Source organism: Coffea eugenioides, chromosome 1 (assembly GCF_003713205.1).
Source record: "Coffea eugenioides isolate CCC68of chromosome 1, Ceug_1.0, whole genome shotgun sequence".
In the NCBI taxonomy this organism is placed as follows: Eukaryota; Viridiplantae; Streptophyta; class Magnoliopsida; order Gentianales; family Rubiaceae; genus Coffea; species Coffea eugenioides.
Window position 1 is genome coordinate 44571303 of NC_040035.1, and position 26053 is coordinate 44597355.

Sequence of the window (26053 nt, forward strand, 5' to 3'; positions counted from 1 at the left end):
TTAATATAAATAATCAATAATATTATTAACTACAACAAGAAAATTACTCAGGATTTCAATAGTGAAAGAGATCCAAATAAGTTAGATTTGCTTCTAATGTCCATTTAATGTGCTTCTGATATGTTAGGTAATAGTAGCGTGAGAATTTTCTCTACCTTTTAGAGCAAGAGGATAAAAAAAAATCACAATTATAAATGGTAGTTTTACTAATTGTTGCCCTGACTTTTTTTACTTTTCAAATTCTTTTTTTTTTGGGTGCAAATTTTAGTTAATCAATTAAATATTTCTAGAAGGGTAATATCATCAATTTATTATCCATGATAGAGTCAATATGATAGGGGAGGTAAGAGAGATTTTAAAAACTATAGGGGCACTAAGTCATATTAAAGCAAATCTCAGGGGATGTTTATGAAATTATCCCTCACGATTAACTACTTTACGGGAACAGGCTTTCAAAATTACAAAACTAATTTTCAATAACAAAAAGAAAATAAAACAAATGAATCTAATCAAGGTCGGCAAATCAAACTGTGGAACCCACTTCAGTTAGCTTACGCGCACACTATTTAATAAAAGAAAAATAGTACAAGAGCAAACCAAGTTGGCGTCGTTTCGAATTGTGGGGTTGTCAAATGTTTCACGTTAGTTTCAAAGGGAATCGAGATGGGGTATGGGATGGTTGTTGGTAAAACCAGCATCAGCATTTGACGTTTGATTTATCTTCTTCTGCTTCTCATTCCCAAGTTCCCATTACTCTTCTGGTTTTGGCGGGTCAATGGTTTCAGAGTTTGGCATAGAGCTTCTACTAGAGAATTATGAAGACTGGTGAATTTGCTGAAGTTGTGAAGAAGAACTGGTATGCTTTTTCATGTCTGTTCCTTCTCAGCTGTTCTTTCGAAAATTTGTTTGCTGCAAGTTGGGAACTAAGTTGAGTTGTGTTTTGTTTTGTTTTGCTTTGGGCGTGCTTTGGCAGTCTTCTTCGTAGAACTACTACTGAGTTTGTCATGGAATTATAGTGTAGTGTTTTTTTTTTTGTGAATTAAATTCTGCTGCTGTTCTGATAATTTGTTTCAAGAAACTAATCGAACATGGCTTCTAGCTCAGGAAAGGAAAGTACAAACACATGCAAATTAGGATCTTCTGAGAAACACTCATCTCCCAGCTTAAAAATCTGTTTTCAGACTTTGAGTGCTAAAAGAAAATTTGAGATGTCTAAATCTAAAGCTTTGGCTATCTTGGGTCAGGAGGAATTGTGTCCAAAGCATTATAGCCCGTGCTGCTTTTAGAAGAGTTTATCTTTGCTGTATTGAGCTCGCCCTTTGCTTTAATTGATTTATCACACTCAGCAGATTTAGCACTTCTTATTGGTTATTCAGAATTCAGTGCTGAAGAGTATGGAGGAGAATATAACTCGAGCAGAAGACCAAAAACCATTGCTGCCGCCAACATCAGCGCTGGTTGCAGTAGCTATCAACGGAGGTAAAAAGAGCAAATACGTTGTGAGGTGGGCATTGGATAACTTTGTTCCGGAGGGAGAGGTTTCCTTCAAGTTGCTACACGTCCGCCCTAAGATAATTGCAGTTCCAACACCTAGTAAGTCAGCACTCCTCCATGGAGTAGCACTTAAAGCATGAAAGGCATGCCATGCCAAATATCTCTGGTCTTGCTGTCTCACCAATTTTAAGCCTTAGATTCCTCTAGAAGATTTTTCGTAAAATATGTGGACTGAATAATGAACGGGATATGTAGTTCCTGACTTGTAAAAGTGAAAATTAATTCATTTGTTTTATATCTCATGAGTTCAACTATAGCTTTCTGTTTTATAGCCAATTGATTTTGTATGCTAAATAAATACCATGTTCCTGAAATGAACGCTCCCATGATTCTTTTGAATCCTGGTCACCTCCCTGTTCAAGAGAGAACAAAGTCGCTTGGGTTAATCAGTTTGACCAAAGTTCTGTCCTCAGATATGCTTAATTTAATTTCTAAATATGATGTATATAATGTGGGTTTGTGCTTTGTGCTGCACAACTTCATTGAACACATGGTTTCTACTTTCTTGCGCCGCCGGTCTTTCATTGCCAGGAATTTAAATACGTAAACAGACCCATAGCTCTTCTTTCTCCCGTAGGAGGTACATATAGGGTATCTATTCTAGATCTTCAAGAATTAGTATTTACTGCATTTATCTATTTTGACATTGTTTTCCCCCGTTTGATTTTCTCCAGTGGGGAACTTAATTCCTATTCATCAGGTCCGAGATGATGTAGTAGCTGCTTTTAGAAAGGAGATGGAGTGGCAAGTGACTGAAAAGCTTCTTCCTTACAAAAAAATGTGTACTCGAGAAAAGGTTGATCACTTTCTTTATTAGATAAAAAATGAAATGAAGCTTAACATCTTGTGAAATTTTTTTCATGATGTCTAATGCAGGTGCAAGTAGATATTGTACTAGTTGAATCAGAAGATGTGGTCAATGCAATAGCAGGGGAGGTTGCTAAGTGTAGCATCAACAAGCTTGTAATAGGTGCTTCATCTCGTAGGCTGTTCTCACGGTACCAATGCTGCTTTGTTTTTAGTCTGATAAACAAGAAATAGGCTTGTTGTGGGAAAAATAAACAATTCTGTCCTAATTCACAATTTTCATAACCATTGGCAGGGAAATTTAACTCGCTGTGCTGCTCTGGTCTCTTTTCGACTTTTTATTTTGCAATTTATGACCATTGTCCTTAATAAGTACTTTGTTATTTAAAAAGTTTTGGGGAAGAATATTATCATCCACGGAACTGTTAAAAGTAATTATACATGTTGATCAGCTTGATGATATTGTCTCACTTATGAAAGGAAATCAAAGTAACTCTTTTTGAGAAAAGAAGGACCCATCTAGTTGGTTCTTGATATTATCTCTATATGGAAATTGACTGTAGGAAGGAGGACGGATAACGAAACTGACATGGAAAACTTGCCCAGAACTTGGAAATTACATCTTGAACTAGTCTAATGAAATAGTCATATAATGTCATCATAAGGTTAAAATCCAAAGCACCAGGAATTTACCATATTGTTGAGTTCCCAGTCGCAATGCTTTCTCTCTAGTCAGTAACGTACTTGTTAACTGATCTCTAGGGGACAAAACCTGTCCTCAAAGATCTCAGAATGCAGTCCAAGCTTTTGCACTGTGTATGCTGTTTCAAAAGGAAAGTTGTCATCTGTGCGCCCATCTGATTCAGAGACACATAGAAGCATAAAAGATGACTGCAGTGATAGTAGTCGTTTGACCAGTAGTAGTTCAAGCCCCAGTTCCAGCTCTCAAGCAGGTATAAGTTCTTTATTGTAGCTTTCAAATATCTTGCATGCTTTACATGATCGACTCATCACCTTTTTTCTTGTTCTTTTCTCCTCAATCTATGTAAAAGCATATGGCAAACTTGTTTTAGACTATATGCATGTTCAGATTCGTGCCAGTCTCCACAAGCAGAATACCTGCAAGCTACATTTTTAAGCCCATATATTTGAAATGAATTGTCATTACAACCTACTAGCTGATAATTTGTTCTTACATAATCTTTCTCTGTGTGTGTGATACACGTACACACATACAGAGACATAGACACACTCTTTAAGTTGAGTGCTTTGTATCACCATCTTGATTTGTTAGAATTATGAGTAATTTCAGAATGTTTTGGACATGGTGAACCTAAGTAAGGAAATAGAATAGCTAATGCAGTTAACTGTTGTTCTTCAGAATGGACAGATCGAAGCTCGACTGCTTCTTACTGTCTTCTTTCTCCTCCTTCACTGCCACTACAGCGGTTCCAAGCTCTTTCAACTATTAATCAAGCATTATGTCATAGAAGAATGAATACAAATGACATCATCTATCAAAACAGCTTGTCTCTGAAGACGGGGGATAGGGATGGTGATGCAACTTCTTGTCTCAGTAGTTCAGACACTAATGATGTATACTCTGCAGCTTCTAGTTTCAGAAGCTTAATACAAGATGCCATGTGGGTCAACGATCAAGCTTCAGTTGCAGATACTGTAACAGATTTTTCATCTGGAAATCAGGTAACACTATGCTTCTATAATTTGGTTGAATCTTTCAAGTAGAGTTTTGTTAGCTGTTACCTGATCAAATACTATGTACTGGATTCTAGTTGTCTGATTTTTTCAATGCTTTGCTGCTCAGCTTTGAGGATTGCATTTGGGTTGACACTCAATTCTGTCTTGTAAGCAATGCTGCTTACAAGGTCGTTGGCATTTTCTGTAGTTGTGGTAAAAGTCGAACAGCGAGGTGAATTCAATGAAATGTGTGGTGTACTTGACCTGTGAGAGGAACTGAACTTGTACAGGATGTCAGATGGCTTCCCTTTATGTATTAACTAGTTGTAGCAGTTTTTCTTAAACGGGAATCAAGATTGTCTTTTATTAGATTCAAATCAAGCCAAAGCCTCAAAAAGTAATGATATTGATCATAGTTATGGTTTTTCTTTGCGAATTAGTTATAAACTTAATTAACACAACTTAAGCAAACGCTGGATTCTTCTGCGTTGTAGTTCTTCCTAATAAGTTAATTGATGGAAACTGATTTAAAGATAAGATTTAGACAACTTTATGGCTGAAGCAAATTGACTGCATCTCAAAGATAAGATTTAGACAACTTTATGGGTGAAACAAATTTGCTGCATCTCATATTTGACATCTTTATTTGTCTTGAAAATGCCACAGATTGTGTAATAAATTGTTTTACTCATTTCTGCAGATCAATATCAATTTTGAGCTAGAAAAGTTGAGAATTGAACTGAGACATCTTCGAGGAATGTATGCAATGGCCCAAAACGAGGCAATAGATGCTTCTAGGAAGGTAATGTTTTCAAAGCTAAAGTTTATGGTGAAAAAAAGTGAAGTTTCCCCTGGCACTTAGTTGTTGTCCAATTCTTATAAGTTATTCAACAATTAGTGAGGCATGTAGTTTTCTTTATGCTTAATATGGTGTGGCACTACTTTTCTTAGACATAATATAGATCCCTCAAATAATACAGTAGTGATTTTATGTTCTGCAATCTAAGTTGATGTTAAGAATAGACATGGTGGTTGTTAATGTAATGGACGTGGTCACAATTCGGATGAGATTTTGAATAGAGCGGTGTAGTATTGGCAGTATATTCACTTTGCTTGTTTCATTGTATTGCGACAGTCTATGTCTTGAGAGTGACAGACCATAGCCTCAGACATCAGTTTTCTTAGTATACCCTGAGGTCCTGTGTTATGTTAACTCTTCTTCTTTCCTGGTAATATGTATTCCCGAGTAAACTTTGATGTCCTGTATGCCAACAATGTCATTAATATAGGCAGCAGGGAAGTCTGAGTTCACATCTTATTACAGTATGTGCACAATTTGTCCTTTTAGCAGGTAGTTGGTGGTAATTATTGCTTTAATTTCTAATGCTTTTTGAGACTATTCAATCACATCAATCAAGGCTTAACAGAATAAATAAGCAGTTAGGTGATGTTTTTGACATAAGGTGTATTGTGTTCCTTGGTGATCGTTTATCTCTCTTCGGGCAATAAATGTGACTCTAATCTGTCTTTTGCGCTGTTGGAATCCATCTTCTTTTGGGGATATCTATCCCTAACCGGCTTCTTACTTCCTTGCAGCTAAATGACCTTAACAAACGCCGGTTGGAGGACACTATTAAGCTCAAGGAGATTATTCTTCAGGAGGAGGAAGCTAAAGAATTAGCCAAAAAGGAGAAAGAAAGATATGAAGCTGCCAAGAGAGAAGCTGATTATATGAAGGAATGTGCTGAAAGAGAAGCCGCACATAAGAAAGTAGCAGAGGCTAAGGCCTTGCGTGAGGCCAAAGAAAAAGAAAAACTTGAGAATGCCTTGGTAGGCCATGTGCATCAATACCAAAAATTTACTTGGGAAGAAATTGTGTCTGCTACTTTATCATTCTCTGAAGACCTAAGAGTAGGAATGGGGGCATATGGAACTGTCTACAAGTGCAGTTTGCATCATACTGCTGCTGCAGTGAAAATTCTGCACTCCAAGGACACTTACAGAACAAAGCAATTTCAGCAAGAGGTATGAGATCATGAGAATATACCCACTACTTTTTAACTTCGTATGATAAATTGGAATGATCTATCTGGGCGTTTAGCTGTTTATTCAAAAGGAAAATAGAGAAGATAAGCTGCTGCGTGCTTTTAAAAAAGCGTAGCTATCCTACATAGGGTAAATGATGAGGTAATCATTTCAAGGTACTAACGATTGCTATTATTTTATTTTCAGCTTGAAATCTTGAGCCAAATTCGTCATCCCCACTTGCTAATTCTTTTAGGGGCATGCCCTGATCATGGTTGCCTAGTATACGAGTTCATGAGGAATGGTAGTCTGGAGGAGAGGTTGCTGAGAAAAAATAATTCACCTCCACTTCCCTGGTTTGAGAGGTTCCGAATTGCTTGGGAAGTAGCCTCAGCTCTTGTCTTTCTCCATGGCTCAAAGCCAAAAGCAATCATTCATCGTGATTTAAAACCAGCAAACATATTGCTTGATCATAACTTTGTAAGCAAAATTGGTGACGTTGGCCTCTCAACAGTGCTGCATTATGATTGTTCCTCTGTATCTACTGCATACAAGGATACGGCTCCAGTTGGGACATTTTGCTACATCGATCCTGAGTACCAAAGAACCGGATTGATCTCCCCAAGTTCTGATGTTTATGCTTTTGGAATCGTTATTTTGCAGTTACTAACTGCAAAACCACCAATGGGAATAGCCCATTTGATGGAAAAGGCTATTGAGAACGATTCCTTAATGGATGTACTTGATCAAGATGCCGGGGAATGGCCAGTTAAAGAGACAAAAGAACTGGCAATGTTAGCATTGAGATGCACGGAGCTTCGTGGTAAAGATAGACCTGATCTGAAAGATCAAATTCTTCCAGAATTAGAGAAACTGAAGGAGACTGCTGATAAAGGTCGAGATTGGCCACCAATTGCTAAACTGCTGCCACCAAATATGTTCGTCTGCCCCATTCTCAAGGTATGGTGTACTTCTTCTTCCATCTACTGCCTTGTGTCTCGGCCGAGACCTCAATTTTTTTCTTTCCATTCTTAAGTCCTTTCTCGTTCATGAGCATTTGATATCGCCCCTGCCACACACACACATACACACAATTTTTTGGTTGCAGGATGTGATGGAAAATCCCTGTGTTGCTGCTGATGGTTATACTTATGATCGGAAGGCCATAGAAGAATGGCTGGAAGAAAATGGTAATTCTCCGATGACAAACTTACCATTGCCACATAAGAACCTTCTTCCAAATTACACACTTCTCTCTGCAATTATGGAATGGAAATCTGGAAGACATTGAACTAATATTTAATTAGCAGTTTCAGTAGTCATTCTTCACTTGTGAATAGGCTTTGTTAGTGGTAGATATTTATCATCAGAAGCGTCCCCGGATTTAAAATGTATCAGTACCCTAAATAAATGAATACAACCAAAAACTACCATATGATTCTGGATGACAAAATTCTTCTTCCTCTTTCCATTCTCTTCCCAATTTTATATTGCATCAGAATTTATACGTTGACTGGAATAAAAAAATGTCAGTTTTCTTATTGATAAATCGATATGCTTCTCTATTTTCCACGTACTCGTGCGCATTCACAGAAAGTCCAAAGCCACGTCCGAAGCATCAGCGCTGCAACAACTGCAACTACAAATTTAGCTGCTAGCCCACTTATGTGGTAGTTGGACTGGATAAAATGGCAGGCCTCGGTCCACTTAATTTGAGCACCCCTTCCCGTCCACCCTGAAACCAAATTAATTTTCTCTCTCCGCCCTTTCTTTGGGCCACACAAATGAGGTGGACCAAGTCCAACAGTAATCACCCCTCTTTGTCCTCCTCGAAACCCAACGAAGTTTTTCACAGAACTGTGAAATGCATGTTTTGGTAACCCTAAAGCTCAATACATACATTACAAAAACCAGTATGGCTGCGTTGGGAGGGGGGAAGGATGGATGGAATCCCCAGGATAATGGGGTTCAATTGTACATGTTGAAAATTCCCATGTCTTGACCCTCTCCATCCTGGTCACACAAAAACGAATCCGGATGCATTTGGGTTTGCCAAATTTGGATGCAGGCAAAGGTGAAGATGGATTTCTACCAAGGAATAATGCCCTATCTCCCAAACAGCTCACCTCAGTCCATTTGCAAGGATCATCATCATCATCAATGTTTATTTCTAAATGATCATGACAACCACGCTTTTTCCATCTTCGGTTTCCTCACCTCCACGAGTACGAGAAACTAGTAATTGATCCCCCGATGATTCAACCAGGTACTTTTGAATGTAATCTGCCGTTCTTGAGGGAATTGGCGCTATTATTTTGGCTCTTGGTCCATCCCGGCTATTGTCATCATTGATATGAATTAAATGCAATCAAAGCAGTAAAAAATGTTACCACTTTCTGCCTTTGCCTCCATCTCCCCCCCTCCTCAAGCACGAGCCTGGAAGGTTTCATCTTTAAAGTACATGATCTTGAGTAAAAAATGTCGTCAAGGCCTGCCTTGTCCTCCTCAGCAAGCACCAGCCACGGAGGCAATTGTGGTTTCTCCCTTAAAAGTTCGTGATGCAGATTGCCACTGCCTGCATACAGTGTGCAGTAAGACAATGAAGTCATGGCCAGCAATTCATTGGGCTATCTGTGCAAGCAGCTCTGGTACAAGATTAGCCCAATCTGCCATGTATTATGTCAAGCGTGACGATGATCTGCAGAACAAGGACAAAAAAGGGTTAGCAACTGGTAACAAATTTCAGTAGTTGAAAAGATACACAAATACATATGATCCGTACAGAAAAATGAATTTTATTGGAGAGTTAACAAAGAATTGTCCAAGACACTAGAAGCTCCTTTACAAGCATCGTTGCAGAGTAGATAGATGCATGATTTTTTTTTATGTTTATGCAGATATACATAGCATCAATAATGTTAATTCATGCTACGTAAAATCCGGTTAATTTATTGATTTATGTACAGAAGTAGTTGTAATCGTGGATTAGTCATACACTCAACCGAGTAAGAGAAGTAGTAAATCTTCAAGCACATTATTGCATCACAGCAGAATTGCTATGCAGAAGCACTCAATAACGAGTGAATAGAAGTGACAGCTGACTGTTTTGTTTGCTGACATACAACCTTTCTTGGATACCAAATGTCCATATTTAACAGCCCAAGCCACCCCAAACTACTTGCGTAATCAAAGGCAATGTGAGGTTATTCTTGAATGCTAAAGTCGCTTTTCGCCCTTCTAGAAGTTAGTTATGTCAAGGGACAGCAAGCACATTATTTGCCCATCTGTCACCTTCCTTGAACGGTAAACAGTAGTGATTTGGGACAATTTAGCAACTTCAAAGTGCAAAATTTTGAGGACCAAAATACTGCAACTGTGAAGCAGTACTATTTTTAGGTGGCTGCATGATAGATGATTATACATGGCGGCAGTTCGGGAACTGCATTTCCTTTACTACACCCAACTCACCTGAAAACCTCTAAAGGGATACAGTTCTCACAACTTCCATGGCGTGCTTAGAGAATTATCACGAGCGGGTGCTAGTGTTTAGAAGAAGAGTAAAGTCAACGCAACTCATGCAAGAATATTAGGTATTAAAGTCAGCCTTTAGGATTTCTTCGAATGGTTTCTTTTTCTTCTTTCTGTGTGTTTCCCCACTCGGATGAACGAAGGCTCGGAGTCTAAAACTCACGACGGGGGCAAAGTGAAGGATTTGAGAATTAATCTAGGAAAACCATCGCGGAGAAGGGAGATTGACAAATTGTATACGAAGATTGCTGAAATGAAAATTCACGGTCTGAAGCCTTTTTTTCCAAAAAAAAAAAAAAAAAAATTTGGTCGTTGTCGTGTATAAAAAAAATAATAGCCAATAATATGTTTGTTATGTGTACAATGTCTGGCCACAAAGAAAAATCAACCGTGAAATTTGCTGATTCTGTTGACCATCTTCTTCAATCTCTTCTCCTTTTTCACTTCTCTTCCAGTCCGCTTAGCTGGGCATTGCTCTTTCTCAAAGTACATTCCCAGAAGATCCCCATTAGACCTGGTCGAGAGTTGTGACATCATTAGCATAAGCTATATGTCACCGGATACTGTACTTTCAGTTCATCCCCCCAAGTCATTAGAATGAAACATTTTACCTTGCAGGCAGAACTTTTCCATCTTTAATCCCAAAACCTGAAAAGGGAATGCTGATTTAGTGAACTGAAATGCTAGTCTACCGTCTACGCTAGAGCTCGCAAGGAACATTCCCAATCCTTTCCTTATCATCATCTCAATACATGGACACAAATTCTCTCAGAGCAGGATAGAATGCTTTTAAGATTTCTATTCATCAGCAGAAGATAGCCAATTCGTCCTAATACTAGTGCCATGATCACCAAATAAATCTCGGTTAAGCCAACTAACTGATTTTCATGAACATCAACGGTCAATATTTCAGAAGAAATCAACCAAGATTCTCATTTTCTTATTTCTTCAAGCTTGCTGAGTATCTGCTTCACATCAGGTCTAAGAGAAGGTGAAGGAGAACAACAAGCCATAGCCAGTTGGAACAGTACGAGGATGCGATCTTTGGTAACTACCCTTTGGTCACTGCTTTCGTTAAGAATAATGTCTGGATGGTACAATTCAGTAATTTGATCATCTAGAATTGCGGTCCTAATAGCATTTGGCAGGTGAAAATCTTGATCAGGGGTGGGGTTGTCATCAATTGGTTCCTTTCCTGTTAGTAGTTCCAGCAAGATGACTCCAAAGCCGTAAACGTCGCTCTCTTCGTTAACGTCTTTCATTTTTATCAACTCAGGTGCTTTGTATCCCTCAGCAGCAGAAGCATCAAGCATTTGCTGCCCTGCGGTTGGGTTCAAAAGGAGATGCAGGCCAAAATCTGAGAGATATGGTTGGCAATGCCGATCGAGTAGTATATTCTTTGACTTTATATTTCCGTGAATTATGGGCATCTCCAAATCATTGTGAAGATAATTTAAACCATTAGCAATACCCAGGGATAACCTATATATGATTGGCCATCTGTGTGCTTCCCCGTTTCCATCTGTGCATAAGAGACAAGATTATTGAATTCAGCACATAGGGGATGATTTGTTGCATCATGTTAGCTCTGACAACTAAATTAGCCATAAACTTTAGACTGTCTTAATCAAACGAAGGACTTGTTCCAAACACGAGGAAAAGAAATTCTCAGACAAGAAGTCTCTGCAGGAAATTAAGATCCAAAACTTTTGAAGGGGAAAATGGTCATGCATGAAAATTGTCTGGAGGCAAAACCTTTTACTCAGCATTGTCTCATGCATTAGACGACACATTATCACATTTTGCTGTCAAAGATTGTTGAACCGTGGGAGGGTTACATAGAGGAGCAAATGAGGGAATAATCCATGTCTAGTTTCTTCCTATCTTTTCTTTTCTAAGCATATTAAAATGATTGTCCTACATGTGATGGGCTGTTGAGTCTGATAATAAAGACAAATCTATGTCAATCCAGCTAACAACAACTCAACAAGGAGCTTACCCATTGCTTTGCCAGCCACCAAGACTATTATAGAAAAGAAAATGAACTTAAAACAAGTACCAAAATTTGTGCTTCGTCCTACTAGATACTCTAAGAAATTTTAGGAAGCAAGAAAAACAGATCTACTGGACACAAAATGTTTCTCTTAGATCACCAAATTAAGCCAAGAACACAGTAAGCAAGAGGCAAATCTACATAACTAACCAAGAAAGCATTTGGCATACGTAAGTAGGACCCAGAAAGAAGAAAGAACAAGCTGCTGTACCAATTTCTGATAAAAAAAAAAAAAAAGATCAGAAGAAAAAGCAGAAGGGAAAGACTGCAATCTTCCCCTTGAGAAAACCAGTATACATAGTCAAATTTTACCTAGTAACGTAAAATTTGAACTATTCATCCATGTTAACTGTTTTCCTCCTATGGATGTGTGTAAAATTTCTAGTACACCATACTCCAAAGAAAATTGAGCATTGTCCCGTAATTACTCAAATTGCATAGTTGCTGATGCGCCTAGTTTTGTTTATGTCGTCAGAAATCCGTTCAAACAAATAAAAACTGAGCAAAGCTAAGAGAAACAAGTCAAGGGAATCAAAAAACAATTGGTAGAGTCTAACCTCTTATAAGTTGGGCCAAGGTGCCCCACTGGTAAAACGGATGAACCAGCAGCTTTTCTCCTCTGGACCCTGCATAAAATGCACAGAGGGGCACCAAATTTGGATGCCTTAAAGATCCCAATAATTGCACAATCGGCACAACTTCCTTCATCCTCAATGTACAAGTAGGCCTCAGAAATCTCAGCAGAGCAAGTGAGTTAGTACGCAGCAAATTAGCCCTGTACAAAGTCCCATAACTAGATTTTCCTATCACTTCACCTGGAGCTTCAAGGATATCATATACACTGAGATCTTCAGCACCCTGAAACCTGATCAAGTCTTCTCTATCCGTTCCCGCCTCTCTTTCTTTAAACTCAAAGCCGGCTTCTAAATCTTTTGGGACATTTTGTTCTGTCTTCTTCCAGCAACAGTAGATCATCAGGAAAAGAATTGCGGCAGCTCCTGATAAAGACAGCCCTATGATTAATGCCAGCATATACTTGTGCTCCATTTTGGTTAGAAAGAGTAGTAATTCTGTGGAGGGGCGATGTTTGTTCTAATATGGGAAAAGCCAAAAAAAAAAAAAAGATGGTAACTTTACGGGATTCGATTCTGGACAAGAAGAAAGATCCAAGATTTGTAGGTAGGAAGGTTAGAATTTATTAGAAAGCGGTAGTTGGAAGTGAAAGTGAAATGTGATCACTCACATGGGTTCATAATCATTATTAACAAGAAAACAGAAAGAAAAACGGATTTCCTTCCTTAATTTCGGAAAATGCCATGAAGAGTTTGGGATCGCTGGTGGATAAAAAGAAAAACATCTGCCACTGCAACCGCTGATGATAGATGGGCTTCTTAGGACAGAGGTGCTGAGGTAAACTGCAGTCTGCAAGACTGCAACAAACGGATTGGAGGAATGGAAGACTATAAGTCTCAGGCCTCAGGTCAGGGACGGCGTTAAATGTCAGGCAGCAGAAAATTTTTAAAAAAAAAAAAATCACAAAGGGGCAGCATGTGCTGGTTTTACCCGGTCCTGATTGGGATTGTGCTAGCGACGTTTCTGCTGTTGGCTGGCTCAAGGGAGTTGGGCTGTGGGCTGTAGGTTATTTTATTTTATATTTTTTTGATAATAAAATTTCCTGTGAATTTATGGTTCGATTCGATCACTTTGTTTGGAAAGTAATTTTTTTTTTATTTTTTTTGTTAATATATTTTTAAATTATTTTTTTATCTCATATATATATATATATATCAAATCGTTACAAAATTTTATTATAAAAAAATCCAAGAAATGCACTCCAACATGACCTAAGACTTCTTAAAAATTTCTCGCAAATCACGCGTCAATATAACTCTCATATTAATAACAAAATTTTTTTTATATAAAAAATGATCTATTTTTATCAATTTGTATCGACATGGACTCTAGATTGTACTACCACTATAGTTGTTAAAGTACGTTCCTGCCCGTCAATCATCAAAAAGGTGTAATGTTGATTCTGGCTTTCTTGGGATACAAAACATTGGTGGTGGGTACATAGTACATACAGTTAGGACCAGAATTCGCTGTTATGGATCATCTAGCTTTTGCGTTAATTGGCTAATTCTTTTGTTCCATGGTAAATGAGGAAGAAGGGAAGAAATTGTAAAATCAAATTAACCCTTTTTTCTTTTTGTTCAGACCGACTGACCTTGACGCATTTAATCAGCTGATCCAAGAATTAACCAGACAAGATGAAATAAATCTAGTAGGATTAACAGGTTCCACGATCTTCGCAAGGCTTTTGGGACATTTTATTAAAAGATAAGATATTGATAATGAACACTTAAAACTTCAAAGGCTAATTAAATAAGAAAATCATCCAAAGAATATAGAATCACGCTACGGAGTTTTTTTAAAGTGAAGAAGTTAGACTTTGTTCACTTGACAAATATTCGATCAGTTTTTCATACTTGTACAAATGTATTTTTATTTTTGTGGTGCATGTGCCCAGGGAGCAGTATCAAACCCTCAATTTTATTGGTTGACCAATATTAGGATAAAAATTCTGTGCCCAGGGAGCATTTTTTTTGGGGGGGGGGCTGTTATTAGTGCTTTCTTCATATGGGAATTTGGGATGGGATCGGATATGGGGTTCCACAACTCACTGTGTAATTGTACCATGCAGTTATGTAGGTAGAGTTAATAATGGGAGATTAGTAAATTCAAAAAAAAAAAAAAAAACAGTGTTAGATTGGTAAATTCAAAATAAAAATAGTGGGAGATTGGTAAATGCCAAATTGGATTAGTTGACATTTAGACGTGACCAAAACCACTGATTCTGATTTTAAAATTTACAGTTCATATTCTTTTAAAAGGTGCAATTTGAATCAGTTCTTGAAGCTCTGGTTCCAGTTTGATTTTGATTTTGATTTTATTCCAATTACGTTTCTGATTTCTTTCGGTTACAGTTTCGATTCCTTTAATTATGGTTAAATACTGCTTGTTAAAAAACTGATTCTAAAAAAAATATGACGATGAATATAGAAAAAAAAAAAAGAACTTTATTGTATTATCATGTACAAGGAAAACGAAAAAATGATGCAAATTTTATGAAAAAATACCTCATTATTGATTTAGATTATTTATGGGGTCTAGACCTATTAATGGGATGGGATAATAAATTGTTGGGTTAGAATTGGATTTGTTGATATTGGGTGTTGACTATTGATATTGAACTCTAAACTTGTCAAATAGATTACGGTAGCAATTATTTTTTCAAAAACAATTTGAACCAATTCTAAATCACCGATCCTATTCTAGTTCAAAATTTTGATGAATGAATATGAACGTTTAGTCACGATTACGGTTCTGATTCCAATTTCCAAAATCTAGGTTCGATTCTGATTCAATAAGTTGTATAAGATCTGATTCTCTAGTTCAACATCTTCTATTTATAATTACTTCCACCTTACCATTCAACCTAACTCTCCCCTACTTACAACGACGAGTTAGTGCATTATTCGGTAATTATGACTCGTTCTTCTACGCAGGTTTTGGCCCATGTTGGAAAGCAACAAGAAAGCACACAATTCTTTTTTAAAAAAAAAGGTCCATTTAAGAAGATTGGTCCTCAAGGCGTAAAATTGGCCGTTCGAAACATCACTTCTATTCTATGAATGAGTTTTGCATTATTTTTTTTGTTGACCTTTTATTAAGAAAGAACAATTAATGCCTATATCTGCGTAATCGGAATGGTCCAGATATGATATGGTCCTGGATCCAGTTCCCCTTGCCTTCGTCCACCTCGGAATCGGATCAAATGGTGATGTGTTGTCTCTCTTGCCTAATCTCTTTAAAAGAAGAAAGGGGCACGAAGCCAGGAGCATTAAAGAAAGGAAGCCCACCTCTCCGAATTGGCCTTGTTTGGACAGTCATTTTCTTTTTCATGATCACATTTCACTATTATCTTTTTTTCTCACATACATCAAACCGTTACAGTAATTTTTCTACAAAAAATTCTAGAAAATGCAATCCAAAAATTGCCGTCTTGCATGGCTCAATTACTTTTTCCCGGACTGGGTTTATATCCTTTTGACCTTCTGTTTCAAATGCTTTTACTATGCTGGTGGTTAAAAAAAAAAAAAGCACTTTTTTTTTTCAAGCAACTTAGGTGGTGGGTTCGTGCCTTAATTATGGGCAATATTGATTAGTTGCTGGTGACCCGGCACCTAACTAAACCTGTGGCTTGATATCTTCATGATTTTTCAAGCTCAGTCAAATGGGAAGGCCCCACCTCGTGAGGATGATTTCATGCCAAAAACTCCAGACATACCGGGGCCATCAACTTATTCATGTATGTAATTTGTAATTATTAATTAAGTACTAGCATAATACTTGAATTTGCTTTTCCATAGATTTCTAACTAGGGTTTTTTTTTTTTTAGCAGAGGACACTCGTTAAAATGTATTAGTTCATATGTTAATTTTTTTTTGAAAAAAGTAAAATTAATTTAAAAAAAGTGTATAAATATATGGAAGAATAATAATTGCTTACAAAGTCAATTAGATATCTTTACTATTTTGAAGAATTTCTTCTAATGATAACGGAGAAAAGAAATAGGGAAGAGTTGGTAGGCAAATGGATGAAGAGAGGGACATTCCATTCCTCTCTATCCGGGAACTAATAAATTCCATTCTAGCTAATCCCCACTCCTTATGCATGGCCAATGCAATAATAAACATCCAATTAAGCCGAATATGTTTTCCGATCCGCACAATCCACAAAGTCACAAACTAAACACAGACACAATAATATGTTTTTCTGACTCGTGAATTGGTTCGTTTCTTGCACCAGTGACCTAATAATTTGCAATGTCATGATCGTTTATTTAGGCAACGTACCTTTCACAACAATTGCGTAGTGCCAAATTAGTTTCGGTGGAGGGTTGCAAAGTACAACTACTTCCTTTCTTTCTGATAGAAATACAGCAACATGATTCACGTATTATTGGATTCTTCTTCTTCTTCTTTTTTTCAAGTATAAATGAAAGGTTTCGAACATGGGACATTTCATTACATTCCCTTCCCCTGTACCATTCATTCAATTCATCCCTCACTCACATATTGAATTCTTCATTCTACTAGTTAAACGAAACTTGAATGCAGAATTTAGAACCATACACGCTACACAAAATGGAACTTTTGTAAATCAGAGCACGTGCTTTTAGAGTCGTGCTATATCCGGCTGGATAGAGGAATTGTGATGGACTATGTTAATTTGAGGCCCTTGCCCATCAAGCAGAGAGGCTCCGACTGCTACTTACCAAGAATAAAGGTGCGATGGAAGCTGAGAGAATTCTCAAGAAGCTGAGAGAATATTTTCACGGTCGGTGAATCGTTATTATTATGCCTTAGTATTAATGCCTTAAAAGGGATTACAACAACGATTACCCTGTGTTATGTATTCACACTTGTCACAATGTAGATGGTACTCGTGAAAAATATGTAGAAGTTAAGGAATATAGTACATGGGATTTGGGAGTTTGAACGATCGATTAGCTGGAGAGGAACCTAGTAAATCGCTCCATTGGTCTCCGGAGTTGCCCACAATTCGATAGCCTTCTTTTATCATCTCATCCCTCTTTTCTGACTTGTACATGGTTGCCTGCTTCGGATGGTCCTCCGGGGATCTTTAGAATTTGGAGGAAACAAAAAAGATTAGTCAAAGGCACTTGAATCAGTAAAGCAACTCAGCTTACCATATCTATTGGGATTAGCAAAAAATCAAGGACCTACACGATTTACTTTTTCTGAATTTCTTCCCCTCTGTCTCATATTTTTTGGAGGCACAGGAATATAAATGAAACAAAAAAAAGTTGATTACTTATATTTCATAAAGGACAATATGATCTCGCTCAGTTCAGGAAAGAAAATAAGACCCCTATAAATATTCGAAGCAACTTCTTTTGTGTTTTTCTTTATGTATTTAAAGAACTTGACTTTGTGCTGAACCTCTAATCTTACACAAAGATGCAAAGAAAATGCAGAAGATTAAAGATGGTTATGTCGGACCCCGACTTTACGCTGAGCAACCAGTTGTAAAATCACCAATGAAAACATGAAAGAGGAAGTTCATGTTAACAGTCAACCTTCTATCAGTCCAACAATTAAGCTTCTAATCACCATCATTTATGAGGGTTCCCAAGTGCAAAGTGTTAAGACATGGAAACTCAATGCAACATCTCACCTGAAAAGGCAAAGTACAAAACATGAATTTAACTCTAGCATCAACTTCTTGGACAAAGGCATGGTATCAATTTGACTCCAAAACAAAGAACAAGACCACACACGATCTTGGGTTATGTTGAGACAGAATGAAAAGAAAATGTCTTATGGAAAAAGAATTAACCAAAAGACCAGCCAGTCAAAAGCATTATGTATCATTTTTGTCTTATAATTAGAAAATAAATATACCAAGAAATCTCGACATGCGTGTTCTTTCCCAAAAATATTGAATTTGAATTGTATGCTTGGCATGGGAATGGTACCATAATTAGGTGTAAAGGTAGATATGCATTATCATTATAGAAAGAAAAAACAGTAAATGAAGACTGTCCTATCCAAATCTCATTCCGCATAAAAGACTTTGTCCTGTTCAAAATTCATTGAACATGAAAGACTCTGTCCTATTCAAATCAGTTTCTCAGGGAGTACGTTTATAGAAAGAAAAAGAGAAAAGAAAACCCCTGATATTAACGCAAAAGGTTCTGTGGTCTTTGGTATTTTGGAGCAAGCAAGACCTAAGCTCTCTTCTTTCAGCACTGAGATTGCAGTAAGCTTACTACCAATCACATACATACTGACACAATAGGCTCATGACCATGGATTCTTCTCAATATGCCTAATTTATACCACATTTAGAGACTTGGTTACCTGCATGAACAATAGAGTCGTTCTAGCCAAAGGGCTAGAAAAAGTGCAAGAGTATCCAGTCAGTGCAGGCTGTTCTAGAAATGGTTAGGGGCTTGCAAGATCATGCTTGATATTCACAAAGTACGGAGTTCAACCTCACAATTGGAGAGGTGGAGTTCAACCTCACAGTCCAACCTCATCTTTCGATATTCACAAAGTATGGGGCTCATGCTTGATTCATAAAATATCATAAATAAAGCAACATGATGTTCAAGAAGATACTAAATTACAGGGGAAAAAATAAGGCAGCACATAACCTCGGAAGAAGACATCTAAGAATCTAACAACCAAGTATAAAAAAATGGAACACCTTCAAAGCTACCTCAATCCCAACACAAGTCCCAATTTCTGCTTCCCATCTCTGTCACCACCTACAAAATTTCATGCAGTCTCCAGGAACTTTTTTTCCTGTTCATGACATTCCCAAAGTGAGTAAATTTGCACTTCATAAGTGACACCTCATATATGGCCTTTGTTCACCCTCATACACAGCCTATGCAATATCTACCCTCCAACCACCTTAAAACCATCATTCTTGCTTGCAGTGCCATTCAGCCCAAACAGCTTACTCATTGAATAGCCTAATCTTGAGCTCCAAATCAAACGCATGACGTGACCTAGCCTTCTTAACAGTCTACCACATGCAACCGATTCGGGCTTATGATATTCACAGTTCAGTGTGCTCTCTGCATTAGCTTGGAAGAATAGTCCCATGGTATCACCCAAAAGAAGATTGGTAACTGGCCAAAATGTTGCCTAAGGCACTAAACCATGGACTCTAACTCATTCAGATACCATTCCATCCGCTACCTGACAGTTTAATGGGTATAAAAAAAACAGGGCAATGCTCCCTATCTGAGTCAAGGCATCTTGATTAGTAGGTCTAACCAGAAGTATGATATCCAGGTGGCTATGCTCCTGCCGGCATTGCACACAAGGCAGAAACCACTACCCTGCTTTCATAAACAGCCACGTCTCTGCCCTTATAGCTCAACCACACATCCAGCACATGACACAAAGTGTGCAGGTATCAGCAATAACAGATGTGTAAGGACTGCACAGAGTATATTTGCCCATATATAGATATATTAGAGCAGCTGTTTTCCTTTAATATCTTGTTCAACTGCTATGTTTATACATAATTAACACCAGATATCAGTACTAATGGATTCACCAATACAGTCCAATGCATGAAATTGTACAAGACTGTATGGTACACCATAACCAGCATGTCCTAGAACACTCCTATGCAATTAGTAAAGATTTTCATCCTTTAGCAATTTTTGGGTTTAGAGACGTTAAGGGCCTAAAATAGTCCTGTGCTAATTGTTCTTTCTATTGAAAGCAAATTATCCTCATTTTTTGCGAGGCTTTATGATTCTATCATCTTTTCATTATATTTTACTGGACAGAATTTATTGAGTATCATCATGTCCACATATCTCATAGTGATGTGGAATCAGAATGCCACAATGTGCTATTGATTGTGAAATCAACAAAACATAACTATCACTATGGAAGCATTAAATGCACCTTTAGCAACTCCTCAGAACCTACTCAAGTATCAGATGTTAAAACAAAACAAAGAAGAAAAATTGCTAAGTTAACAGCAATCCTCCAATTTAGCTATTGAGTTTAATTACAGACACTATGACCAAACAAAAAAAAAAAACCTCCTACAACCATCATTGATCACTCAAGAGGAAAAAAATGTGCAAAGGCCGTATTTTATCTGAAATATAGGAAACAGGAAGGAAATTCGATTACAATAATTAAGCACGTAGAGAAAGCTATGCCTAATGGTTCATCCAAATCCATCAAGGTAGGTCGTCAGTTGAAGAATCCCCATTATGCATCTCCACAGATTTGCAGCTAAAGAAAATATGTTAATGCATCAAATCGTGCAAGTAGATCCTAGAAAGTTGAACAAACTCACCTCAGTATGAGCTTGTCCCAATGCTGGAATCCAACTTTAATCAGATTATCAGCAGTAATATTCCCATGCCGTTCACTTCGTCCCGTCAAGAAGAAAACCTTGAATCCCAAGCTCGTGACATCTCGATAAAGCTCCAAACTGGAATGTATGGCTGGTGCAAGTCCCTCTTCTACCCATTCATCAAACTTTGTATGATTAAAAATTTCCAACCTGAAATGTTAAAGTAAGAAATTGCAAAATGAGATGTAGTCGTCAACAAACTAATGAAACTACCAAAAGTCAATTCTCATCCAATTAGTCAATAAAAGGACTGAAATAGAAGTAACGAGGAAACAAAAAAAAAAGAAGAAAGGAACGATGGAACCGTACCCATAACCATGCTGAGCATAATAGGGGAGATTGGAAAGCAGAGTATCATCCACATCAAAAATCCAAACGTCTTTTCCATCTTCCGCCAATTCGACACTTTTGGCAAAGGCTCCAGCCGCTCTTGAAACCCTTTGAAGATCGTAACTATAAGCCCTGCCGGTCATATAGTCTTCAACATAAGCAGCGCATTCTGGAGGGATGGTCTTCCACGGACTCAAGTTATTAGCCTCAACAGCAAACCTCCAACTTGTGCACTGCAATCTAAGTTCTTCCAGCGATTCCCTCAATTGAAATTCATTCCCTTCCGGATATTCAATGACCAATGGCCTTGGAAATATATGAGAATTATAGTTGTCATACGCCAAAGTACAAGAGGAAAAAAGCATCAAGAAAAAGCACATTACGAAGAGAGAAGTCATTTTTTTTCCCCAAAGTCAAAGAGAACTCCTCCAACAACCAAGTAAACAGTAGTATTCTTTCCGAACTTGGTTGTCTATTTGGGTGTATAATACACAATACAAGTAAAGGGATGCACGAAGATAGGAATATTAGGGAAGAGGGAGGTGAGGTTTGAATTTTATACGAGTAATTTCTTTCTAAAGATATTAATTATTCCACAAGATGGGGCAGGTAATGGGCATATGCTTTTCTTGATTCGGATTGGGGGAAACTTGCGTATTTGCTTCCTAACTTTACAGTTACAGTAACATAAGTAGTGCTCACTAAAACCTCCTTTTTTTCTGAGTGTGGGTTTTCCGGAGAAGAAGAAGGGTAATAAAGGGTGCTGATTGGTGGAATGGTCGGTGATTAATCAGAAATTATTTGAATTAGTAATCTGGGCAATTGGAGGGCGGCGACGAATACTGAACCGACGGCGAGGATACGTGTACCTGTAGACAAAGGTGGGTCCCCCTGTCGGTGAAAAGCGACTTTTCCATTCGTTTGTTGCCCGATTGGAAGAATTTGACGTGTCTTAGCCAATCAGAACTGTCTTCCCTTATTCTAGTCCTTGCGTATCAGCTGTCTGCTAGGTCATATAAAACACCCCAAAGAAAAAAAAAAAAAAAAAAGAAAGAAAGGCGTGTCCTTATTCTGTCCGTTAAGCCTCAAGTTCACATGACCCATTAAAAAAAGGGATAATATCAGAAACCTCCCCTGAAGTTTCTTCAAATATCACTTAGCTCCCCTCACATTTTAGAAATCTCTCTTACCACCCCTCAAGTGATAATAGGTCAGCAGTCAACAAGAAATCTAATCAATTGCCAATAATACCCTTTGCTCTGCTGTTAACTTATTCAGCTGATAAAATGCAAAAAATGTCTGAGAGAGCAAGCATGAAACTGTATAAAGCCCGGGAAAGCTTTGCCGCCTAGAAGCATGGGTTCCGTACGAGTTGCATGGCGTCATTTTGCTGTGATAAGACGTCTAATTGCCCGGGAAATGAAGAGGAATGAAATACTACTTATAACTGCGATTGTTATTTGATAGTATCTTTCTGGAAATCTCTCGCTGGACATTGCAGAGGAGGAGAAATATTGCAAAGTATTGAATTGCATGCATTCGGTTGGAGGGAAAGTGATTTTGTCAAAACTGAGATGCACAACAGGTAAAAATCTTCCATTGCTAGTTGATATGATATGATCAACATGTAGAAGGAGAACTTGTCGAGTGTCATGAAGTGTTCTGAGTTTAACATTGCCGAAATGATCTCTGTTTTGTTGTGTTTTTCTGTTTTGTTGGACTTGCTGTGGCTGAATTCCATTGGTAGTTGATATGATGAACATGTAATAGGAGAAAATGCAGGTGTCATGAACTCTTGGTCATGATTTGCCTATAATGTCTCTGTTTTCCTTGTGTTTTTGTGGTTTGTTGGACTTGATGACCAAGTTTAACATCCAACCAGAGTGAATGCAACAGGGGACCTTATATTAAGTATTGCACATGATGGATGCTTAAAGAATGTCTGATTTGATGAACTATGCTTGACCTTTATTTTATTGGTTCAAAAAAGTTGATGAATATTGAGTTGAAACTAAGCTGTAATACATAACAACAGCTTAGCTTTGTAGCTTAACTTTGTAGCTTAGCTTTGCAACTTGAGTTTGACTTTGATTAAGCATGCGTGTGTTATACTATGTCCCTTGTGAGAATATGTGAAATTAGAGCTACTGATTCAAACTTTTCTTGCAAACACACTGATATGTAGGATGGGAAGAATTATTGCACATGATATTCTAGTCCATTACATGGGAAACACTGTCAGAATTCCTAATGTTGATCCAAAGAACTACCAATATATTGACCTTCTTGGTGATGTTACTGATAAAGCAATGAATGATTTGCCTGGAAATTTGAATATGCTTGTGCATATGAAATGTGCGATTCCAAGGACAACAAGTTTTATGGACATCAGTAGTGACAAATCAGTCCTTGATATGTTCAAACTTCATGAAAATGATCTTGTTATAAACCTGTACTTGTTGCACCTGAATATTATTCCTACTACAGAGGAGAATATGGTAGAGGACAGGAATAACCAACTTATTGTGGCACAGAAAGACATAGGAATTGAAAATGCTCCTATTCCTGTAGTTGACAGTGAGGGTGATGATGAGATTTATGCTTCTAGTTCTGATGACTCTTGGCAGGATGACATAGATAGTGATTTGAAAGATGTCATAGCTGAAGATAGGGCTTTAATTTCTAGTAGTGATAAGGACGAAAATGACTTGTCTGATTATGAGGAGATTGAGGATGCACAAGTTGTGCCTGATTCAGAATCTGACCAAGAGACTGATCCTATGAGAGCAATTATGCAGTCAAAAATGTGGACTTACAATCTAAGAGAGGACATTGAGTTTGAGAAAGGGATGCTATTTACCAATGTGGATGCATTTAGAGCAGTATTGAAGGACTATGCTATTCAGAAAGGATTTTCATTGGTGAGGTTGAAAAATGAAAAGAGCAGGTGCACTGCCAAGTATGGTACTGAGGAGTGTAACTAGAGGATTCATGCATCCCCGGTTGGTGATACAACCACATTCATGATTAAGACATATACACCTGAGCATACGTGTGTCATAAATAGGAAAAATTCAGAAGCTACATCAGATTGGATTGTAAAGAAGTTAATTTCTGTTATGAGAGATCACCCAGAATTGACAAGCAAGGGAGTAAAGGCTGAAATGCAGAAGCATGGAGTCTTGCCAAGTAGAATGCAAATTTACAGAGCAAAAAAAAAAAGCCTTAGAACAGATAGAAGGATCACACAGTGAGGCCTATGAAAAATTACCAAAATATGCTGAACTGTTGAGGATGAACAACCCAGGAAGCATCATGAAGATTCACTATGATAGGCCAAACGTTCTGGTAGAGCCTAAATTTCTGAGATTGTTTATCTCTTTTAAGGCACAAAGAGATGGTTTCCTGGCAGGTTGCAGGCCATTTATTGGCTTTGATGGCTGCCATTTGAAAAGTGCATTTGGGGGCATTCTGTTAACTGTTGTTGCTCTTGACGGGAACAATAGTTTGTTTCTATTAGCTTTTGTTGTGGTAGAGTGTGAAAACAAGGAAGCCTGGAGTTAGTTTTTTTACTATTTCCAGGAATTCTTTGGACCATTTCCAGCCAATATTCCACTCACCTTCATGAGTGATAGACAGAAGGTATGTTTCTTCATTTCTGTGATTAAGCATGTTTCAGATTTCCTCCATGACTGTTATAGTGGCTGAATCAAGTGCCTGAAAGAAAGCTACTGAAACTTCTGTATAGGGACTGATGACCTTGTACTTATATTTTTAGGGACTCAACCTTGCTTATGAGGAACAAGTGTCTGAAGCTGCTGCACGATATTGCTGTTGGCACATCTACTGCAACTTCAAAGTCAAATTTCCAGGATTGCTGCTGAGGAGATATTTTTGGCAAGCAGCTAAAAGTTATGATTTGATAGGACACAATGAGGCTATGGAAAGAATAAAAAATATTAATATAGATGCTTGGAGATACTTAGCAAACATTCCTAAGTGTAATTGGGCAAGGCATGCATTTTCTGTTGAAATTAAGTGTGATCATGTCACCAATAATTTCACAGAATCTTTTAATGCATGGGTTGGAGAATTGAAAGGAAAGAATATACTTGCTCTGGCTGAAGGATTGAGGCAAAAATTCATGAAAAAATTGCATAAGAGGTATCAAAAAGGCTGCACATGGACATCTAGTGTTACTCCACATGTGATTGGCAAGTTGAAGGATATTGCAGCTGAATCAAGAAGGTGTTTACTGATAATGACAAGTGACAACACGTTTGAAGTAGCAGACTATGATAAGTCCTATATAGTCAAGTTAACTGAGAGGACATGTGAATGCGGGGCTTTCCAGTTGACAGGCATTCCTTACAAGCATGCTGCACTAGGAGCTCTTTATAGAAGGGAGAAACTGGAAAGCTACTGTGATGCAGCTTTTTCCATTGATCAATACTTGAAAACGTATGCATTCATGATCAATCTAATTCCACATATGAATAGGTGGCCTCCAATGAAAGATGTGACACCAGTAGTAGTTTTGCTATCACTACTTAGAAGAAGAGCTGGTAGACCAAGAAGAAATAGGAGAAGAGCAGCTGATGAAGGAGCTCCTGCACCTCAACACAAGAGATCAATCAGTTTCAGGTGCTCAAAGTGTGGCAGATTTGGACATAATAGGAGAACTTGTCAAGGAGCTCCTGTTGCTGAAAAAAGAGGGAGCAGTACTTATACAAATTAGGCAGCAAGTCGAAGAGGAAAACCAGGAAGAGGCATTGCTAATGCTGGATTAGCAGGATCTGTTCTATGGGTAATTGAAGCAATGTCAAATTATAGTATCTGATTGTGTATTAATTCTGTTCAAATGAGCTTAGCTTTGTGATCTGATTTGTAAGGAACATGCACAAGGAAATGTCCCAGTCATTGTATCAAGTCAAGGCAGTAATGGAAGCACTCAAAATCGTGTTGATGGAGCTCATGTTCAACTTAATCATTCTGCCTGCACTAGTACTAATACCAGAAAGGTATAGTTAATCATTCTGCCTGTTAACTATTCTAACTGTCGACCAGCCATTA

The 26053-nt window shown here is 37.8% G+C and overlaps 4 protein-coding genes across 4 annotated transcripts; 2 read left to right on the forward strand and 2 right to left on the reverse strand.

Moving 5' to 3' along the window:
• Window positions 1–617: 617 nt before the first annotated feature.
• On the forward strand, window positions 618–7560 carry LOC113777691 (U-box domain-containing protein 35-like). The gene is made up of 10 exons (XM_027322858.1): window positions 618–856; window positions 1377–1593; window positions 2229–2350; window positions 2431–2552; window positions 3124–3314; window positions 3743–4065; window positions 4760–4861; window positions 5656–6084; window positions 6292–7044; window positions 7193–7560. The coding sequence occupies exons 2-10, from the start codon at window positions 1395–1397 to the stop codon at window positions 7373–7375; spliced, it is 2424 nt and encodes an 807-aa protein (XP_027178659.1). The 5' UTR covers window positions 618–856; window positions 1377–1394; the 3' UTR covers window positions 7376–7560.
• A 2374-nt stretch (window positions 7561–9934) lies between these two features.
• On the reverse strand, window positions 9935–12849 carry LOC113772040 (putative kinase-like protein TMKL1). Its single transcript, XM_027316610.1, has 2 exons — window positions 12223–12849; window positions 9935–11134 (listed from the first exon to the last, which is right to left on the reverse strand). Exons 1-2 carry the CDS (start codon window positions 12710–12712, stop codon window positions 10545–10547), a joined length of 1080 nt encoding a protein of 359 aa, XP_027172411.1. The 5' UTR covers window positions 12713–12849; the 3' UTR covers window positions 9935–10544.
• A 4201-nt stretch (window positions 12850–17050) lies between these two features.
• LOC113763319 (acid phosphatase 1) lies at window positions 17051–21755 on the reverse strand. Its single transcript, XM_027307092.1, has 3 exons — window positions 20960–21755; window positions 20591–20800; window positions 17051–17372 (listed from the first exon to the last, which is right to left on the reverse strand). Exons 1-3 carry the CDS (start codon window positions 21376–21378, stop codon window positions 17195–17197), a joined length of 807 nt encoding a protein of 268 aa, XP_027162893.1. The 5' UTR covers window positions 21379–21755; the 3' UTR covers window positions 17051–17194.
• Window positions 21756–23166: 1411 nt separating this feature from the next.
• On the forward strand, window positions 23167–25718 carry LOC113773377. The gene is made up of 5 exons (XM_027318011.1): window positions 23167–23939; window positions 24048–24169; window positions 24288–24511; window positions 24563–24622; window positions 24759–25718. The coding sequence occupies exons 1-5, from the start codon at window positions 23167–23169 to the stop codon at window positions 25716–25718; spliced, it is 2139 nt and encodes a 712-aa protein (XP_027173812.1).
• The last annotated feature ends 335 nt before the right edge of the window (window positions 25719–26053 follow it).

Excerpts from the sequence above, each read along its gene's own strand:
- LOC113773377 (XM_027318011.1), top strand. The coding sequence starts at position 23,167 with ATGGGAAGAATTATTGCACATGATATTCTAGTCCATTACATGGGAAAC. Across the intron at positions 24,170-24,287 it reads GAAGCATGGAGTCTTGCCAA|GAAGCATCATGAAGATTCAC; the intron begins GTAGAATGCAAA and ends TGAACAACCCAG. Across the intron at positions 24,623-24,758 it reads TCATGAGTGATAGACAGAAG|GGACTCAACCTTGCTTATGA; the intron begins GTATGTTTCTTC and ends TTATATTTTTAG.
- LOC113763319 (XM_027307092.1), bottom strand. The coding sequence starts at position 21,378 with ATGACTTCTCTCTTCGTAATGTGCTTTTTCTTGATGCTTTTTTCCTCT. Across the intron at positions 20,801-20,959 it reads TATGCTCAGCATGGTTATGG|GTTGGAAATTTTTAATCATA; the intron begins GTACGGTTCCAT and ends TTAACATTTCAG. Across the intron at positions 17,373-20,590 it reads TGGGACAAGCTCATACTGAG|ATCCCCGGAGGACCATCCGA; the intron begins GTGAGTTTGTTC and ends CAAATTCTAAAG.
- LOC113777691 (XM_027322858.1), top strand. The coding sequence starts at position 1,395 with ATGGAGGAGAATATAACTCGAGCAGAAGACCAAAAACCATTGCTGCCG. Across the intron at positions 1,594-2,228 it reads AATTGCAGTTCCAACACCTA|TGGGGAACTTAATTCCTATT; the intron begins GTAAGTCAGCAC and ends GATTTTCTCCAG. Across the intron at positions 6,085-6,291 it reads CAAAGCAATTTCAGCAAGAG|CTTGAAATCTTGAGCCAAAT; the intron begins GTATGAGATCAT and ends TTTTATTTTCAG.
- LOC113772040 (XM_027316610.1), bottom strand. The coding sequence starts at position 12,712 with ATGGAGCACAAGTATATGCTGGCATTAATCATAGGGCTGTCTTTATCA. Across the intron at positions 11,135-12,222 it reads CTTGGCCCAACTTATAAGAG|ATGGAAACGGGGAAGCACAC; the intron begins GTTAGACTCTAC and ends TCTTATGCACAG.